The sequence below is a fragment of the Sardina pilchardus genome, chromosome 14 (genome assembly GCF_963854185.1).
Source record: "Sardina pilchardus chromosome 14, fSarPil1.1, whole genome shotgun sequence".
Classification (NCBI taxonomy): Eukaryota; Metazoa; Chordata; class Actinopteri; order Clupeiformes; family Clupeidae; genus Sardina; species Sardina pilchardus.
Window position 1 is genome coordinate 22,138,383 of NC_085007.1, and position 17,809 is coordinate 22,156,191.

The 17,809-nt window shown below is 42.5% G+C and overlaps 2 protein-coding genes across 2 annotated transcripts in view; both read right to left on the reverse strand.

Annotated features, from left to right (window-relative positions):
• Nucleotides 1-1,457: 1,457 nt before the first annotated feature.
• Nucleotides 1,458-7,981, reverse strand: LOC134101122 (glutamine synthetase-like). Its single transcript, XM_062554709.1, has 8 exons — nucleotides 7,911-7,981; nucleotides 6,435-6,512; nucleotides 4,984-5,192; nucleotides 3,850-4,011; nucleotides 3,458-3,604; nucleotides 2,922-3,049; nucleotides 2,332-2,531; nucleotides 1,458-2,165 (listed from the first exon to the last, which is right to left on the reverse strand). The coding sequence occupies exons 3-8, from the start codon at nucleotides 5,147-5,149 to the stop codon at nucleotides 1,856-1,858; spliced, it is 1,113 nt and encodes a 370-aa protein (XP_062410693.1). The 5' UTR covers nucleotides 5,150-5,192; nucleotides 6,435-6,512; nucleotides 7,911-7,981; the 3' UTR covers nucleotides 1,458-1,855.
• A 2,204-nt stretch (nucleotides 7,982-10,185) lies between these two features.
• The window catches only part of LOC134101304 (apical endosomal glycoprotein-like), an 8,551-nt gene continuing 927 nt past the window's right edge, over nucleotides 10,186-17,809 (reverse strand). Inside the window, exons 5-16 of the mRNA XM_062554905.1 lie at nucleotides 16,351-16,478; nucleotides 15,866-16,085; nucleotides 15,422-15,559; nucleotides 15,046-15,176; nucleotides 14,483-14,573; nucleotides 13,924-14,073; nucleotides 13,648-13,773; nucleotides 12,863-12,987; nucleotides 12,504-12,606; nucleotides 11,542-11,717; nucleotides 10,980-11,054; nucleotides 10,186-10,729 (exon numbers count right to left, since the gene is read on the reverse strand). Coding sequence (XP_062410889.1) covers nucleotides 10,709-10,729; nucleotides 10,980-11,054; nucleotides 11,542-11,717; nucleotides 12,504-12,606; nucleotides 12,863-12,987; nucleotides 13,648-13,773; nucleotides 13,924-14,073; nucleotides 14,483-14,573; nucleotides 15,046-15,176; nucleotides 15,422-15,559; nucleotides 15,866-16,085; nucleotides 16,351-16,478 — 1,484 coding nt within the window. The 3' untranslated portion in view covers nucleotides 10,186-10,708. The remainder of the gene's footprint in view (nucleotides 10,730-10,979; nucleotides 11,055-11,541; nucleotides 11,718-12,503; nucleotides 12,607-12,862; nucleotides 12,988-13,647; nucleotides 13,774-13,923; nucleotides 14,074-14,482; nucleotides 14,574-15,045; nucleotides 15,177-15,421; nucleotides 15,560-15,865; nucleotides 16,086-16,350; nucleotides 16,479-17,809) is intronic.

Sequence of the window (17,809 nt, forward strand, 5' to 3'; positions counted from 1 at the left end):
GCTAAGTGGATAAATTCTGGGCTACCATGATTTAAGTCATACTGTGTCTTTGATGACATTAGAAATAAGCCATTGACATTCAAATGAGTCAGTATTGAACATAAATACTTAAATCATATTTGAATGAAATGTAGCCTTAGGCCCAATATGATCTAATCTGTCAACCAACTAAAACAACAATGAACTGTTGTGGCATATTGAAACAGGACTGTCAATAACTAATGTCTATATTTCCCACTTGGAAATGAAAGCAAAGGACATTACAGTATTTTGTTGACAATAGGTATTTATTAGGTAGATGAAGTTCTAATGTCCAAAACAAAAATAAAAGAATGACAAAAAACAATTGACCACACCTATTTAAATGTTTTTGACATAACACAAAATTACTTAGATGTGAGTAAGGATGGACTGACACCTTGTGGTTATATTGAGTAAGTGTTGGGTTAGTGTTGGCTAACCATCACTGGAGGACGTATAGGCCTGGACTTTTCCATATATATATAAGGTAGTTACTGGTTAATGTAAACATTGAACTAAAACGCATCAAACCCACTCTCACATAAAAAAAAACCACATGTATTTTGTTGTTTTGCAATTTTTCACATTAACAGCACATATCCTTCCATGACCCCCCCCCCCCCCCCCCCCCCCCACCTCCCCCAAAACATCCTAAATCAATTGCATGCACCATATTGCCATAGCATAGTAATATTATACACCATTTGAAAGCTTGAATGACAACCTTTTTCATGTACAATCTGTAATAGTGCTTTACATTGTCAATGCCCTCTCCCCCCTCCTCCGCCTTTGGTGCTTCCCAACCTTCTAGCTGCAGTGCATATCCTTAGCAATGAACAGATGCAGCATATTGGGTCTTGACATTTCCACAGTAATCCACTGACTCTAATAGAATATTCATGTTGTTTTAGCCAATATAAGTTGTGCAGATGTATAGTCCATCTGGAGCACACACCCATTGAACCAACAAAAGATAACAAAAATAGAGACTTTTGTGTAATTATTCCAAATTTTGTGTAGTCATTCTATATCGGAAACCCTGACATACAGTATAATCAAATCGGTGTATTCTTATATCAACAGGTTCACATACAGTAAGCTTTTTAATGTCAGTATGCATTTTGGGTAACCAAAAGATATGTGGAGTCACCATAGGCATATTGCCAAACACATGGACAGACCCTTACAAATAATGTGGTTAGTTCACAGATTTTTGTAACCCGGTAGAAAAAAACAACAACAACAATATTCTAACCTCTGTAATTCTCTGTGTGCCAGTACAGCACACATTCATTCTGACTGTTTCATAATAAACTACAGGGTTTCCGCTTTCTAAAGAGGTCAAGCATTTGATGGTAGGCCAAAACAGGTGGGAGCAGTGCACTCTGAAGTAGGCACAGTGCAGTGTCGGGGGGAAATCCAAGAAATGTCTCATCCTAGATGAAGATTTATTATAAATACCACCACCAGTTATACTGAAATATAAATACCACCACCAGTTGAACTATATAGCTAGCCTGCATGTCAGGCAATATCATTTGCAGTATTACAACGAGCACATCGTAAGTGTAAGATACAAACATGAAGGTGACCTGAAACCATGAAGGTTTTTTAGGCATTCCATAAGGCCTACATCTAAAATCAACTCTACCTGCAACTCTACTGTACATACCATCCATTAACTTACACTTAAATATACACCAAAATATATAAATGTATCTGTGATCAAAAAGGCCATATTTAGGCTATTTATTTACTGGCCAAAGAGAGGCAAGGTGCTGGCTAAATTCATGTTTTGATTTTAATGAACTGTTACATAGATCCCTGCATTTCCTCAAGCCTCTTCGTCATTTTCCTCTTCGGGCAGGAGGCAGGTGCGAGCTATTGCGCCAGTGACCGCATACGGGTCACAGTTCGCGGAAGGTCGCCTGTCCTCGAAGTACCCACATTTATCCTGACCGACCTGACGCGGGATTCTGATACTGGCCCCGCGATTAGCCACGCCGGCAGAGAAGTCCTCAATGCTGGATGTCTCGTGCTTGCCAGTGAGGCGTCTCATGTTGTCCAGGCCACCACGAGGATCGTACACACGGATGTGCTCTTTGTGTTTGCTGCTGAGTTTCTCAATGGCGTCTTCAATGTGTCTGTCAAATAAAAGGATTGGTTTAGCATGTGAATATGGCTATGGATCAAGTACTGTAGATTATAATGGTTAGCCAATGTATTTTTTTCTGTGAACATAGTTCAAGATTGCATGCAATAGTGATATTGCTGTGAGTGTCAGTGACTTCGATATGATTTCACACTCACTGCAGTCCCCCCTCTTCTCTCATTGCTTCCGTGCTGAAGTTGGTGTGACAACCAGCACCGTTCCAGTTCCCTTTCATGGGTTTGGGGTCCAGAGAGGCAACCACCCCAAAGTCCTCACAGACCCGATGCAGCAGGAACCGGGCCATCCACAGATGGTCTCCCATGTCTATCCCCTCTGATGGACCAACCTGGAACTCCCACTGCAGGGAGAGGAACAGCAAATCACAATCAGAATCAGAATCAGAAACAGAATCAGAATCAGCTTTATTGACCAGGTTTGCGTAAACAAACAAGGAATTTGACTCCGGTTAATCTTTGGTTTTAACGGATGCTTTCAATAACCTTTGGAGAATGTAAATGGGCAGGAAGATAGCAGGTATTACAAAGAGGAATGAATGATTGATCTACCATGAACTTCCAAATGACCTATCCAGAATGATCTAGTAGCATAAAACATCTAATATACAGTATCTATGATATGTTCAGAAATCCTCATGTGTCTGCTTGAAATGAACTTTCTCCCTGCAAAGATGATGAATGCTTTTAACCTCTAGTCTGTCAGATGAGGTAATGATGACAGAGTGATCTACCTGTGAGGGCATGACTTCAGCATTGGTGCCACAGATCTTCACTCCGGCATAGAGGCAGGCCTTGTAGTGGCACTCTACAATGTCTCTGCCATAGGCACAGTTAGCTCCCACTCCACAGTAGTATGGTCCTGAAGAAGTTCAAGAGGTTCAAAATCAGTTTCAAATAGATATACAATGTTTGAATTAAGATATAAATGCATCTATTTATATATTATAAAATTATTTATGCAAACACACAACAGCATGTGCTAAAGCTAGGTGCACTATATTGCTCACTAGATACTGTATAAGCTCACTGAAAAAAAGAAACAGGATAAAACAGCAAATTTGATTTTTTCCTTGAATAAACTAGGTGCTTCAGTGGCCAATATGTGTCCATATGGAGATCAAAAGCATCATGATGATCCACCCACAGCAACTCTCCACATGCTCCTGAGAGCTGCTCTGCGTCATCACCCTTTTGTGACAGAGCTCTTCAGAAAATGACCCTCCACTCCGCTCCACTCTGATTCATCATCAGGGAGCCACGCACTCACCCTGGGGCCCAGGGAAGCCATTTTCGGGCCAGCCGTACGGGTGTCCGTTTATCCCTAGGAGGGTGTACTCCTGCTCCATCCCGAACCATGGGTGCTCATCTTTGACCTTCTCCATCACCTGATTGCATTTGCGACGGTGGTTTGTCTCTGCATACAAAACAAGGATTGCAACAGTACTTAAGTATGAACGGGGAGCATCTGATGGCGAGTGTCTTCTGGACAGAAAAGATGCTACAGGACTACCATCTAACCAGATGTTGGACAATGTTGACTGAGATACAGTTTCAGTGAAAGGTGATTGTGAAGTAAGAGCACTCCACACTGCACTGTCCTCACTATAAAAGTAAACACAAGAGAAGTGTTGAGATGGAATTGCCTTTTACTGTTAGTACCTGCAGGCTTGCGGTTATACTTGAGAACCTCACACAGGACAAGTTTGTTGGGGTCCAAGGTGAAGGGGTCCCTGAACATGCAGACAGGGATGAGAAACATGTCGCTGTTGGAGCCTTCTGCCTGGTCTGTGCTGGAGCCATCAAAGTTCCATTCAGGGATGTCTACAGCAAAGCAAGGCACACATGGAAGTGAGAAGGATTTCAGACCAGCGGTGTTATCTACGTGATACGCAGGAGGCAGGACTACACTGTATACTCACCGACAGTGAATAGCATCACCATCTCAGTACACTCACTTAAAACAGGCAAGGGTACGTGTCAACATTTGGGGTTGATCACAGTATACCCACTACAGCTAACTACTACTGTACAGTACATGTAAGGGATAATCAACAACGCGCCGTGCGTTTATAGGAAAATAATGCACGTTCGAAGTGGTAATAAGGTCCCGACGCCGCAGCAAACTAGACTACACCACAGTTTCAGACATAAGAGTTCCAGTAAATACAGACAGGATGGAATGAAATATAAGCATGGGATAAATTTTGCCTCTCAACGTCTCTCTTCGATCCTCGATCCTCGATGCTCGGTCCTCCAAGGTCGTTTCCACTGATCTTTAACTAACACTGGATTGACTATCCCATTGTTGCCGCCCCATCATTCTTTGTCTAGATCAGTGGGAACGAGGACCGAGGAAGGAAGGGAGGATGTAAAAAAAAGATGAATGAGAGGCACCCACAGACTCAGAAAGACAGATAGTGAAAGTAAAACAGAACACAGAACAGATATAGAAATGAAAGTAAAAGAGGTGGTAGACACCATTTGCTTCTGATGTAGCTTGGCACAAGGGATTATAACACCCACTAATGAATGATAGTAAGGAAATGGCTGAGTACCATAAACCAGTAAAGGTGATGATACATGGGCATCTCTGTGAGCAATGTTGTCGGGCAACCACATAACCAGTTCCATTTATTATGATTAGACGATTGTGATTTTCCTGTCATGTCATTGCCCAGCAATATTGCTCAAAAAGTTGCCCCATGCATCATCAGCTTTGATAATGCTTTCCCAAGATGTTCAAAGAGAGTTGAGGTAACCACCCCTGTCCCTTCAAGTGTGCTGTCCTCTTACCAGCGATGCTCTTGGGCTCTTCCTCCAGGGTTCGGGTCTTGTTCCGCAGGCCCTCCCCGGAGCCGTCGATCCACACATAGGTCACCTGGCAGTTCTTGCCCTGGGGAAGCGAGAGGTAGTGCTGGCGCAGGGTCTTAGGCAGGAGGGAGCTTTCCGACACAGACATGGCTGATCAGTGGAAGAGGACAGGTGATCCCCAGCAGCAGAGACTATGGATGGAAAAGAGAATGACGACTAAGTTGAGGTGACCAGATGTCCGAGACCAAAACCGGGGACATAATTCCAAAAATGTGGGGGAAAAAAACGGGGACGTATTCAGTTTGACTATCAATCTGATTAAAATACGTACAAGTTTTATCTTCAGCAAACAGGGACATAGTTTTTCTGTATTTTCACAGAGATAGTTAACCAAAAACGGGGACGTCTGGTCACCCTACACTAAGTAGTCAGCTATGATAAAAAAGCTGTGCTGAAGAAACTGTAGTGTAGTGGTTAAGGAGCTGGACTAGTATGCAGCAGTGTGAAAAGTTGTTGGTTCAATTCTTGGCTTTCGCCTTTGTGTCCTTGGGCATGGCACTTAACCATGGCACTCGAGTTGCTCCAGGGACAATGGCCTTTGCGATGTAATTGTCATATGGATGTTTCTTTGTCTAGAAGCATAGAGTGAATGAACAGTGGAAGAGGAGTTACATGTTTTCTTTGGCTAAATAAAGACCAGCAGTGCTACAGTATTCCGAATCAGTTGTAACAATCTTACTACACACGCAGGCAGGCCAGTTACAATTGTCCAATTTGGAGATTGGAGGCGTGTACAGGAATTTGTGTCAGATAAGACTACACAAAAGAGTATGACATGGTTTCTGCTACAAGACAGATGTTGACAGATCATCTCTCTCGTTGGAATTCTCACTCGCCAGGTCAGAGAGGGGGAAAAACATGTCACTCAAAATATTGCACTAAAACAGTGCATTAACAGGGCTATATGAAGTTAAGTAATTTTCCATCCCAAATCAAATGGTCATTATCTTATTTATCTTTTTAAATATATATACCTATTCAGTTTGTTACTGGGAATAAAGAACACTTTCTGGTAGTTGGTATTTGTTCAATAACTCACTAGTCAGAACCAAGAAAGTTTCATTGGTTGTTTTTTTTTTTTTTTAAGCATACAGTAGGCTATATGTCTGGACAGAGCATAACGCTTTTTAATGATGTTTATTCTACTTTTTTAAATTGAACTGTCATTTGTTAGTGTTGTATCAATGACAAAAAAACATAATTTCTTTGAAATTATTACTTTTAAATCTGTCATGAAAACCACATAAACGATGAAATGACAGATAGATGATGTTTCTGATGCCTCTAACACAGAAAAGTACCAAAAGTACCAGGATCAAAAGGTGGATATGAACATCAAAGATATCTTAAAATGTATAGGTCACGTATCTTACCTTGCAGGAGGAGCTGTGCGTTGTCAAGTCCTGTCTCTTGACTGAGGTTTTAAAAGGCAGCCAGTCTGTTTTGTCTTCCTGAAACCAACATTCCACTCTAATCAGGTGACTAAGAACAAAGCAGTGACGGGAACTGCTGTTCTTTACTTTAGCTCACCTGGAACAACCAGTTCATGCTGACTGCACATCTGCTGTACAACCAGTTTGGGACAGTCTGATGTGGCACTAGGCTATTTGTTGTTTACTTCCTTACTTTTAATGAATGACCATGAAAGAATCTGATTAAACACTTGGAATACATTATTCCTCTGTGGAACTTGATTTGCATACTGAACCGTCATACGGATGCAGTATTGATGTTCACATTTTCACAAAATTGTCACAAAGATCAAGTGTATTTTACAGAAACATTTCAACACTGTACACCCCAAAATATGACACTGGACCAGCAGATCTTGGTGCTGTCTGAGCTGGCCCACTCCCCAGAGACATAGAGGAACACTCACTCGCTGGGGAGCGGAGGGGAGAATAACCCCTCTCATCTCATCTGCTGAGCCCAGCACCTCACCTGAGCACCTCTTAGTACACAATTATACTGCGCAGAGCTGCACAGGCCCATTCTCTATGGCTCAGCAGGATGCTTACTTTTCATATCATACGGATCCCAGAGCACTCATCAGAAAAATGACACGTCAGTGGTAAAAGCTACATGTCCACATATTTACAATGAGGATGATATAAACAAGACAGTAAGCATTTGTGGTGTAAGCAGTGAACAGATGAATTAACTTATTGTTAGCATTAGCGTTTCTACAGTACAGCGTAGTATATTTTCACTAACACTAACTGTATTGCTAAATGTATTACTATCTTGCTTGGAACAGAGGGTGCTTCAAACGTCAAAGACAATTCAGATTAAAGACTTCCTACAGACCCTTTTGCATGATATGACACATATGGGGAAATACTGCATTCCTGAAACTACTTATTTAATCAAAATATGATCTCAGTTGACAGCAATTCCTGGTTATGAATAATTCATTAAGTACATCAATTTCCTGGAAAGACATTTAAAGTTCACACCCATTGCGAAGCTGGGATTTTACCACAGAAAATGAACTAATGATGACTGCAGGTGATGATACATGATGCAAATCCTTAAGCAATGTTGCTGGGCAACCACATAACCAGATTTATTCTGATTGGATTATCATGATGATTTGCCTCGTGGCGATAAAAGTTCTCCAGAAGTTGTTGGCCAATATCAACAGGAAAATAGCAAAAATCACAACAATGAGGAACAATCCCCAGCAACATTGCTCAAACAGTTGCCCCATATATAATAAAACATAACCATAAATCCTCAGTCAGCCTTAAGAACACCATCATTGGCCTGATTTTAAGCTCTCTATCCCATTCTAGAGAAGTCTAAAAACCTTCATTTGAACAATTGTGTTTCACAGGCTTTACTCTTACCTGATGGTGAAGCTGCTCTTCCTCCTGCTTTCCCTACTGCTGGATGGCAGTCACAAAAAGAGGCACCCTGAAGGGACCTAAAGATATTATTCAATTCTTGTAAACAGAGCCTTTATGTATTTCAATGCTATTATGACATCACGATAGCATATGGTCTCTGAACACTGTAAAGTAGGCTACACTGCCTGGCCAAAAAAGCTGTAATATTTTATTGGGCCACCTTTAGCTAGAATAGAATAGAATAGAATATATACTTTTTTGATCCCGTGAGGGAAATTCAGTTCTCTGCATTTAACCCAATTTAACCGAATTAGTGAACACACAGCACACAGTGAACACACAGTGAGGTGAATCACACAACCCAGAGCAGTGAGCTGCCTGCCCAACCAGCGGCGCTCGGGGAGCAGTGAGGGGTTAGGTGCCTTGCTCAAGAGCACTTCAGCCGTGGTGGACTGGTCGGGGATCGAACCGGCAACCCTCCGGTTACAAGCCCGATGTGCTAACCAGTACACCACGGCTGCCCCCTTTGATTACATCACGCTGTGGCATCATTTACACAAGCTTCTGCAATGTCACAAAATGTATTTCCATCCAGTGGTGCATTAATTTTTTCTTGTCTTCTTCTACATTTGATTGTGCAGAGGACAGGAGGTATGGACCAGAACTGCAAAGTATCACCAAAGCTCATACCTATCCTTAACAAGTAAAGGTTATTTTAGTCTTATTGTACATGTGGTGAAAAAAGAGAATGAAATCTAGTGAACTTTACCATTATAATTTATTCCAAAATTCATAGAATATTTCAACAATATAATTACAACATACACAATTATCATCATACATGAATATCACATTCAGAAACACCAACATGTGTATAGAAATACTTTATACATTACACTTTGTAAACACAATGAACTCTGAATGCATGAGATTAGAAAAACACACATACACACTCTCTCTCTCTCTCTCTCTCTCTCTCTCTCTCTCTCTCTCTCTCGCTCTCTCTACAAAGGCAGTCAGTGGCATAGTTGACCTGAAGTCTCCTTATTAATAAAAGTGGGGCCCTTGAGGGAGCTGGTCTCACATTTCGTTCTTGCATAGTCTGTCTCCCTTGTTTCCCCCCTTCATGCCTTCCTGACGATGCGCCCACTCTTCCTCCAGTCCCTCCCTCGGTCTGTCCTCATGGACTGGCTGCTCACTCGCCAGGTGCCTTGGCACACGCGAGAACTGTGCATGGAGACAAACGAGGCGTGGCGCAGCGACACCAGACGCACAAACAGGGCGAATGACAAAAAGAAGAGATGATGCCACGTTTTGGTTTAGTGTCACTTGCAGAATAGCAAGAATAGAGATCTGCTAACGTTCATTACTAATGCATGCGTTGAAATGAAACACAAACATCAAGATACACGCACATGCACGCTCACACCAAACACATACAAACGCACGCGCGCGCGCACTCACACCCACGCACGCATGCCGGACGGAGACCTAACCTGGAGCACCACATAAGTGCAGCGCGTTTTCTGGGCTTTGCCGCTTCTCTCCGGTATTGCATCCAGCCGCAGACGAGCTCGTGGGCTATCATCACGTACAGAAGAAAGATGAGCACGGCTGGGTCCATCTCTTCAGCATGCACGCGCTGTGCTGGTATTCACTACTCTTTGAGCGACAGGGTCGAGGATGGATGGAGGTTGTCAATGGAGACGAGAGGAGATTGGACAGATGGAACTCGCGTGGGATGCCCGTCGTTTTGCTGAATTTATGACGAATGGAGAGACGCCAACATTGACATGAGTGTTCACCACTTCGCGCAGTAGTACTATTGTGAGACCATTGTCCCCGCCTCTTAAACATTGATCGATAACGGCCAGCTCATGACCATCATAACACTATACAATTAACCCATTTCTTTAGGCGTCGTGTTGTTGGGTCTGTTAGCCCAGATGATAGTCCAGACATAAGATCGGAGAGGATGTTGCCTTGGAGACCTTCCCGTTGCTATGGAAAATGTAGCCTACCAGCTGAGTACGGTGATTAAATAAGTAGAAATTCAGTAATCTATTCCTTATTATACCTAGCCTGTAAGCTGTTGTTTTAGCTTCCTTCAGTCCCGTGACAGTTTATGGTTAATCACTAACCACTTGGTGTGTAAAGTTGATCGAAACACACTAAAAACCACCAGGTCAAACAAATAAACGTGGTAGAACTGTTTTATTTCAAATACAGAAATTCAAATCGATTTAAGGAATGTGAACAAATGTACATTACATAGTCACTCTTTACATTCCCATGAGTCTAAGCAGGTTATTCTACAACCCTGATACTGTTCTCATCTTTTAAGTGAAACGTTTTAAAACCGGTACAGCCTGATGGAGTCTGGAAACTCAGAACCAATCTACATATGAGAGTTGAAATAAATTGCAGTCATAGTCACATTGCAGTCACAGCGTTATTAAACATCACACAATGTATATCTTCCACATAACATGTAGGCTAAGTAAGGAGAAGAGAAAAGACAACATTATTAAAACATTTAAGTGCAATTTGATGGACAGTCTGATGATTCGGCAGTTTAATTACTGAATTGCTTCATTCCACAATAAAGGCTATCCACACTCATCTGGAGCTCACTCCAACCGCAGACCACTGGGTGTGTGTTGGAATTAATATGCATCAGATTCATCCAGTGGGTCAGACTGTCCTGCAGAGACGGTTGGTGGTAAAATCACATCACAGGCACACAGGCAACCAGTAGGTGGCAGTAAAACTCCATCAAAACCACCCACACAGTTTCTCTATGGTCTCTCTTCAGAGGTCTTGAAGTGGGTGGTGGGTGATGGGTGGTGGTGGTGGCGTAGAGAGAGAGAGAGAGAGAGAGATGTGCATGAGTATGAATGACAGGATAATGGTGTTTGTGAATGAAAAAACAAACACCAGTGTACAAACACTTAAGCGAAACGGGCAGTGTCCTCTTGTATATTCACAGAGATGGTTGACACAGAGCTCAATCAAAGCCAGTCTAACATATGTTTTTTTGAGCAGGCAGTTTTTCCAAGTAGCACTCACCTCTGTATACATTTCATTCCCAAACCCGACCACATCTACGTGTGATCTGCTGGGAGAGGCAGCCCCGTGGCCTTCCTGCAGGATGGAAACATTCAAACAGTAGGAATCACCCATGGTCATTAATACACAGACAGCTGCCATCTGCCATTTGACAGCTGGCATTGATGACATACAATGCACATAATCGTGTGTGTGTGTGTGTGTGTGTGTGTGTGTGTGTGTGTGTGTTTTAGTTTAGTTATGAGTTGTAGGAGCTGCAGCTGCAGACAGATTTAAAGAACACTGCGCATAATGACGGAAAGCATGACACTGCCACTTGTAGTCTACATGAACTACATATGGGCATTCTAATGATGTATACAATATATCACTTTAAACGTATCCATGTTAAATGTGTCTCACAGTGACACATGTTTGAGGCTGTCCTACACATGTTGCTTGAGGGTTATTAGTTTTCCGTCAGCACTCTAAACAAACGAGGGACCCTAAACATCTTTATTCAGTGTCTTCATTTCTTTAAGAAATAATTTTCAGAATAAATAGTTCAACTGCTTTAACTCACCGTTGACTCATAAACCTCATTACTGATCCCGCCACTGATCTCGGACATGGTGGTGGCTCTGATCCCCTCCCGCACCCGCAGATAGAAGTACATGATGACCGCACATGACCCCAGCAACAGCACCACCACGATGATGGACGCAGCGATGCCTCCAGCATCACTTGGGGGTGAAGCAGCTGTGGAGACACAGCGAGAAGACTCACTCACACACCAAGCGCTGACTGCATATATAAATACTCTCTGTCAGGATGATTATGCCCTCATCAATGTCACTGATGACAGTGAGGAGTTCTTTATTAAACTGACTATTCATGGGTTTCATCCGGTCCCTTTCCACAGGTGTATCAAATCAAGCACCTAGATTATGAATTCAGACTGCATGGTGCTTGATTAATACACCTGTGGAAAGGGACCCGATGAAACCCATAAATATGTTTACATGCACTTCAGTATCCGAGTTATGTAGATTAAGATTTAAAAGAAGCTAGCTGAAGTACTCCGAAAGAAATCGTGATCTGTTCCATGTACAAGTTATCCCAGACAGCGGCTTGCTATACATATAGAACTCAGTTGTTTGTAACCAGGATATTAGTAATTATCATGTAGGCCTATACATGGATAGTAATCTGTGTTCATGTACCGTAAGCATATTCTGAACATGATCAAAACCGGGATGCTTAAGTCCATATCTATAATATCTATAATCTATATCCACGTCTATAATAAATTAGAGCAGACTTGTTAGTAGTTGAACATGATGAGTCAAACAGGTTCCATACAAGAAACTCTTGGTGGTGGTGTGGATAGTCTCAGTGCAATGACTTTATTGTGTATAAAAGTCAGACAAAGTGTACGCTGTTGGTTAAATAATCACCACTTTATAAGGAGGCTGGAGATGAGAAGTGACTGCATTAAATAAACTGTTTTGAATAATAAATTGAGACAGTTTAAGAGGGTCTTACTTGGTGGTGGCTTGTTGACATCAGAGCAGGACACCCCCTCCCTGAACTCAATGTCATCCAGGGCTGTTACACCCTCAGTTCCAGTGGTGCCCTCAAATACAATCTACAGCAGATGAAAACACACACACACACACACACACACACACACACACGAAAAATACATAACACATAGAGCCTGAATGTTTATAATGCTATGATCTGTATACTTGTTTAAGAGTGCAGAATATACTGTACATGTACACTTGTGCGTATTCCGGTTATCGAATGCATATGTGTGGGTGTTTATGTTGTGTTTGTTTGTGTCTGAAGGTAAATGCACGTGCTGTATACTTCTGTGCGTGTCTACATGGATGATTCACCTGGTACTCCTCAGCAGAGGTAATGTTGAGGTCATGTCTAATCCAATCAGAGCTCTCGCCCTCTTGGGTAACAAACAGCTCATGTTCCAGCCCCCGAGCCAGACGCAGCACTCTCAGTTTGCCAACTGCAGGGTCACATGTGAAAGTCCAAAGGTCAAAGGTCACAAATTCTTTCAGTCTAACTTAAAAATATTTGCATATCCCTTCAGTGTACATTGTTATGAGATATACAGTATAGCAAACACATTATTCACAGATTCAGTTTTGTCTTTACAACCTTTTACAGTAAGTGGAATACAGAGAAGAATGAGTGCATCTTAATGTGCAATATCAAACAGGTCTCCCAACTGGTCTACGAAGGCCTCTATATTGGACTGCTGAGTCTTGGAAGTTTTCTTGCCACTTTTCCTCTTTTTCCTCTTTTTCTCTTGCCACTTCAGCTTCTGACATCATATTTCTCAAGTGTTTCCAGTTGCTTTATGGCAGATCACATAATACGCAAATGTAATAAACTTCAAAGGTCTTGAGCAACCTCTAAATATTGATTGATATCGATAACATTTTGCCCATTTAGTTTTTTTTAAAAAATGTATTCAAACATATTGGTGGAGAGAGAGCATGAACTTTTAAAAGTTAAAAAATAAAGACCACCCTACTCCCCATACTAATGTTCAATCTTAAAAGATTGAGCTTAGTATGGTGATAGCCAGACTAGACAAATAGTGTGAGGGAAGGAAACAGGTTTTTTTTTTAGAAAAGTAATGCGGGCGTGTTACTAGTCTTACAGCTGCCGTGTCGATGGAGCCAGAAACGCAGGCAGGAAATGTCGGTAGGGGGCAGGTGTGGGCCTAGCAGCCAGGCCTTAGAGGCAGCAGGAGTCCGAGCAGTACTGGGCAGGAACAGGAAATGACCTAAATATGCAGAACGGACAATATTAGGTGCGCAGTACCGGATGGGACATATGGATGGGCACACAACTATCCAAACATAAATAAACACACGCACGCACGCACACACACACACACACACACACACACACACACACACACACACACACTAACCTTTCTCAGTTTTCAGTGTGTGGTCTTCATATGGAGTGGGCAGGCGAGATTCTCCAGCGGCATTGGTCACTTCCCAATCTAGCTGATCCTGAGACGGGTTCTGGGTGTTAGACCAGCCACACATCCCTCTCTCCAGATCACAAACGGCACCTAACGTACCACACACACACACACACACACACACACACACACACAATATCATACAACACATGCCAAGTTTCCACTAATGTACATAGACCACACAAACTGACTAAAACACAGTGAGTTCTAAACAAACCAAACATCCAAAGAAAGCAGAGATGAGAGCGGTGAGAAAAACAAGAAATCAGAAGAGCATACAGACAGACACACATACCAAATTAGGCTTCAAGTGAGTTATGTGATAAGAGATTCAACACATAGCCTTCTGGGTTCTCAAGATCACTCTCATCGAGTGATACACTGATTTTTGGCTCATGACCCAGAAGGGCGTCAAAGATGGATAACCATCCGAAAGAGCTCAAACATGGATCCCTACATCAGTTCCTCAATAGAGTAGTGATCCCAGAGCCCGGCTCACCTGCAGCGTGACAGCCGTGAGCCGAGAAGGACACGTCATCAATGGCAATGTGGGTCCTGTCTCCCCCTGCACCCACTGCCACAAACTCCAACTAAGATAGAGAGGGCAATTCAGATGAGAATGAAGTGAACACACACACACACACACACACACACACACACACACACACACACACACACACACACACACACACTCACACTCACTCACTCACTCACTCACTCACTCACTCACTCACAGGGAGAGAGAGTAGTATTGACTTGCTGTGTGAAATGAAATGAAATGCTAAGTGTGCATCAATTGCACTCATTGATGCACTTATTCCTACTGCACTCTACCTTTTTAATTCCACTATTTTTGTCTACCTTTTTCACTCTAACTGCACTCTACGCTTTTTACATTTTCCTAGAACTGTTGTTAGAATTGCTCTAACAATGCTTAAAATGTTTTACCATGTTGTAAGTCGCTTTGGCTAAAAAGCGTCAGCCAAAGATAATGTAATATAATGTAATTTTGTTGGAGTGGCAGAATACGAATTTTAACCTGATAGGTGATAAAAACACTACCCGATATTTCTGGTGCTGAGTGCTGCGGATGTTGGCGTTGCCATGGCGCCACATGTCTCCCTGGTTGATGGTATTGGTGAAGATCTCAGTCGCGTCCCCAGACATTGGCCTCACAAACACACTCAACTTACCTGAGCAACAGAACAGTCAAACACAGGCATTTTATACTACAAAAATAAACATATACAGTATGATACAGCACACCAACAAACATTGGAAATATATTGTGCAAACAAACACTGCACGTGCGCAAGCAAAATAATGAAAGCATAGCACACCAGAAATACAGCTTTTAATTAAAATATACCATAGCTTAATATACTAATTAAGAACGCTGTAATTATTGTATCATTCTATTTCTGCACATCTTTGTTACCAGGCTTTTCTCCTCCAGTGTGGTACCAAAAGTGCACACACTCCATGTCTGAGGAGGCTGAGCGGTCCGAGGTGGCGAGGATGATCTTACTGTCCTGAGGAAGAGAGTCGGCTCCAGTGTTGGCCACCATGTAGAAACCTACAGGCGGTAAGAACAACACAACACACATGTGTGCACGCACACGCACACACACACACGCACACGCACACGCACACACACACAGACACACACACACACACACACACACACACACACACACACACACACACACACACACACACACACACACACACACACACACACACGGAAAGAGAGAGAGAGAGAGAGAGAGAGAATTTTCCCCCAAACTACAGCAATAATGCAGACTGATAATATAGTGGTATAGTGGTAATATTCTCATAAATGACCATGTGATTTCTGATCCATGTTCGGTGTGCTTCTCACCATTTTCCGTCTCCATGGTGTGGTCTGTTTTGGGTCCGTTGGGTCCTGCACCAGCGCGCTGGTGGACCCAGGGGGGAGAGCCAGAGTTAGTGGTCGTGTAGCCGCACTTCTGCCCCTCAAACGAACACAGGCTGGGCAGTGAGCACAGGCCCGGCGCGAACACGATGTCATCTATGGCCACAAGGCCATCGAAGGATGAACGCTGGGCTTCAAACACCAGCTACAGAAAGAGCAGTGAAGTACCACACTTTTATTGTTTATTTATTTTTTTGCTGTTTTTATTTCATATCCATATTCAATCAATGATAATGATAAACTGTCAAAAATGTTTTTGATGTATATTGAATTACGTTTCAATTTAACATCAATAACAGACTTAGTGTAGAATGCATGCACACATTCTAATGATCATCTCTTAATGTGTTATTTGATTTGGTGATCCTGGGGGCTATTTGTTGAACTGTATATATTCTGTGAGCTCTCACTTGGTAGGAATTGAGTGGAGAAGATACTGAGCAGGACCCCTCGTGCCATCTATTACCATGAGCTCCTGAGCGAGCCCAGAGCAACTCCTCAGCGCCGTCCGCATGGAGCAGCTTCACATTCAGACCACCTAGGAGGGGAACCGAGACCCACAGATTAACAAGATACATGGTGAATGGATGAAATGGTGTATGTATGTATGTATGGATGGATGGATAGATGGATAGATGGATGGATGGATGGATGGACAGATGGCTGTCCCTGCTTTTACTGTCCTCATACTGTAAACGGTTATCTATGTTTATTTATTATTCTTAGCATACATTCTATTAGTAATGCACTTTCAAACTTTTAACCCCTTCATGGATGGGTTGGCTGTAAACCGAATTACCCCTCGGGGACTAATGAAGTTATCTGAATCTGAATCTGAATCATCATAACCGTCTTCTTCATTTTGTAAACTGAGAAGAGCCAGAGTGTCTGTGAACTTCAGATGAGTATGTCAACCCTCTCTCCCTCTGTGTGTGTGTGTGTCCACGTACTAGTGTGTATGAGCTCTGCCTGCATGACCTGCTTGTAAACATTCTGTCACTTTGTCAAGTGTCTGTGGCAGTTGCACATATTGATATGTGGTTAAAAATATACACAGTCCACTCTTTCATCAGTGCACTCCAGACTGCCTGTAGGGTTGGCCAGTTATAAAGGCACAGCTGTGCGCAGTTTAAGGCAAGTCATCGTTGCCCTTGGACATTTTTCAGCCTGTTGGATGCATCCAATTGGACTAAGTTAACATGGATCTGTTTTATTTTTTTATTTTTGTATTATTTGTTCATTTATTTGTTGTCTTGTATGCCTTTGTGTCATGGGTACACAGCGATCACACTGCTCCGTCATGGCATGTTTTGTCTTGTGTATCATTTGTTATTTTGTTAATTCGCTCGTTTATGTCTTGGTGTCACAGACGCTTGCAGGTGCACTGCTGTATCTAGCATCTTTTCTCTTGTGTGAGGAGCGCTTATGGTGTTCTCTGTGCATTGAAAAAAAAAAAACACTAGCCATATTTGTTGGGCAATAAAGCACTCTGTGCTAAGTGCTTGGAAAGTGGTATATAAATAAATGCTATTAATATTAGAGTTTTGCCTATTGATACAGAGTAGGTTTGCCAATTAATACAGAGTTTTCGGCAGAGACTATGCACTCACCTAGCCTGGGTGTTCCCATGCTGCCTTGCACGCGATTTGATTCACACTGCTAAGACAGCCTGGAAACTACCGCGTAACCGCCCTAATTTTTGCCTCAGATAAGGGACCAATCACAGAACAGGGGGGGAAGCCAGACGATGATGAGCTATACACAGACGCATTTGATAGACATCTGTGGCGCCCAATGAACGGATCTGGGCATTTTTCCAAATACGAGAAAATTAACTTTTGGTTGCCAGACCTCGTCTCATTGAGAAGT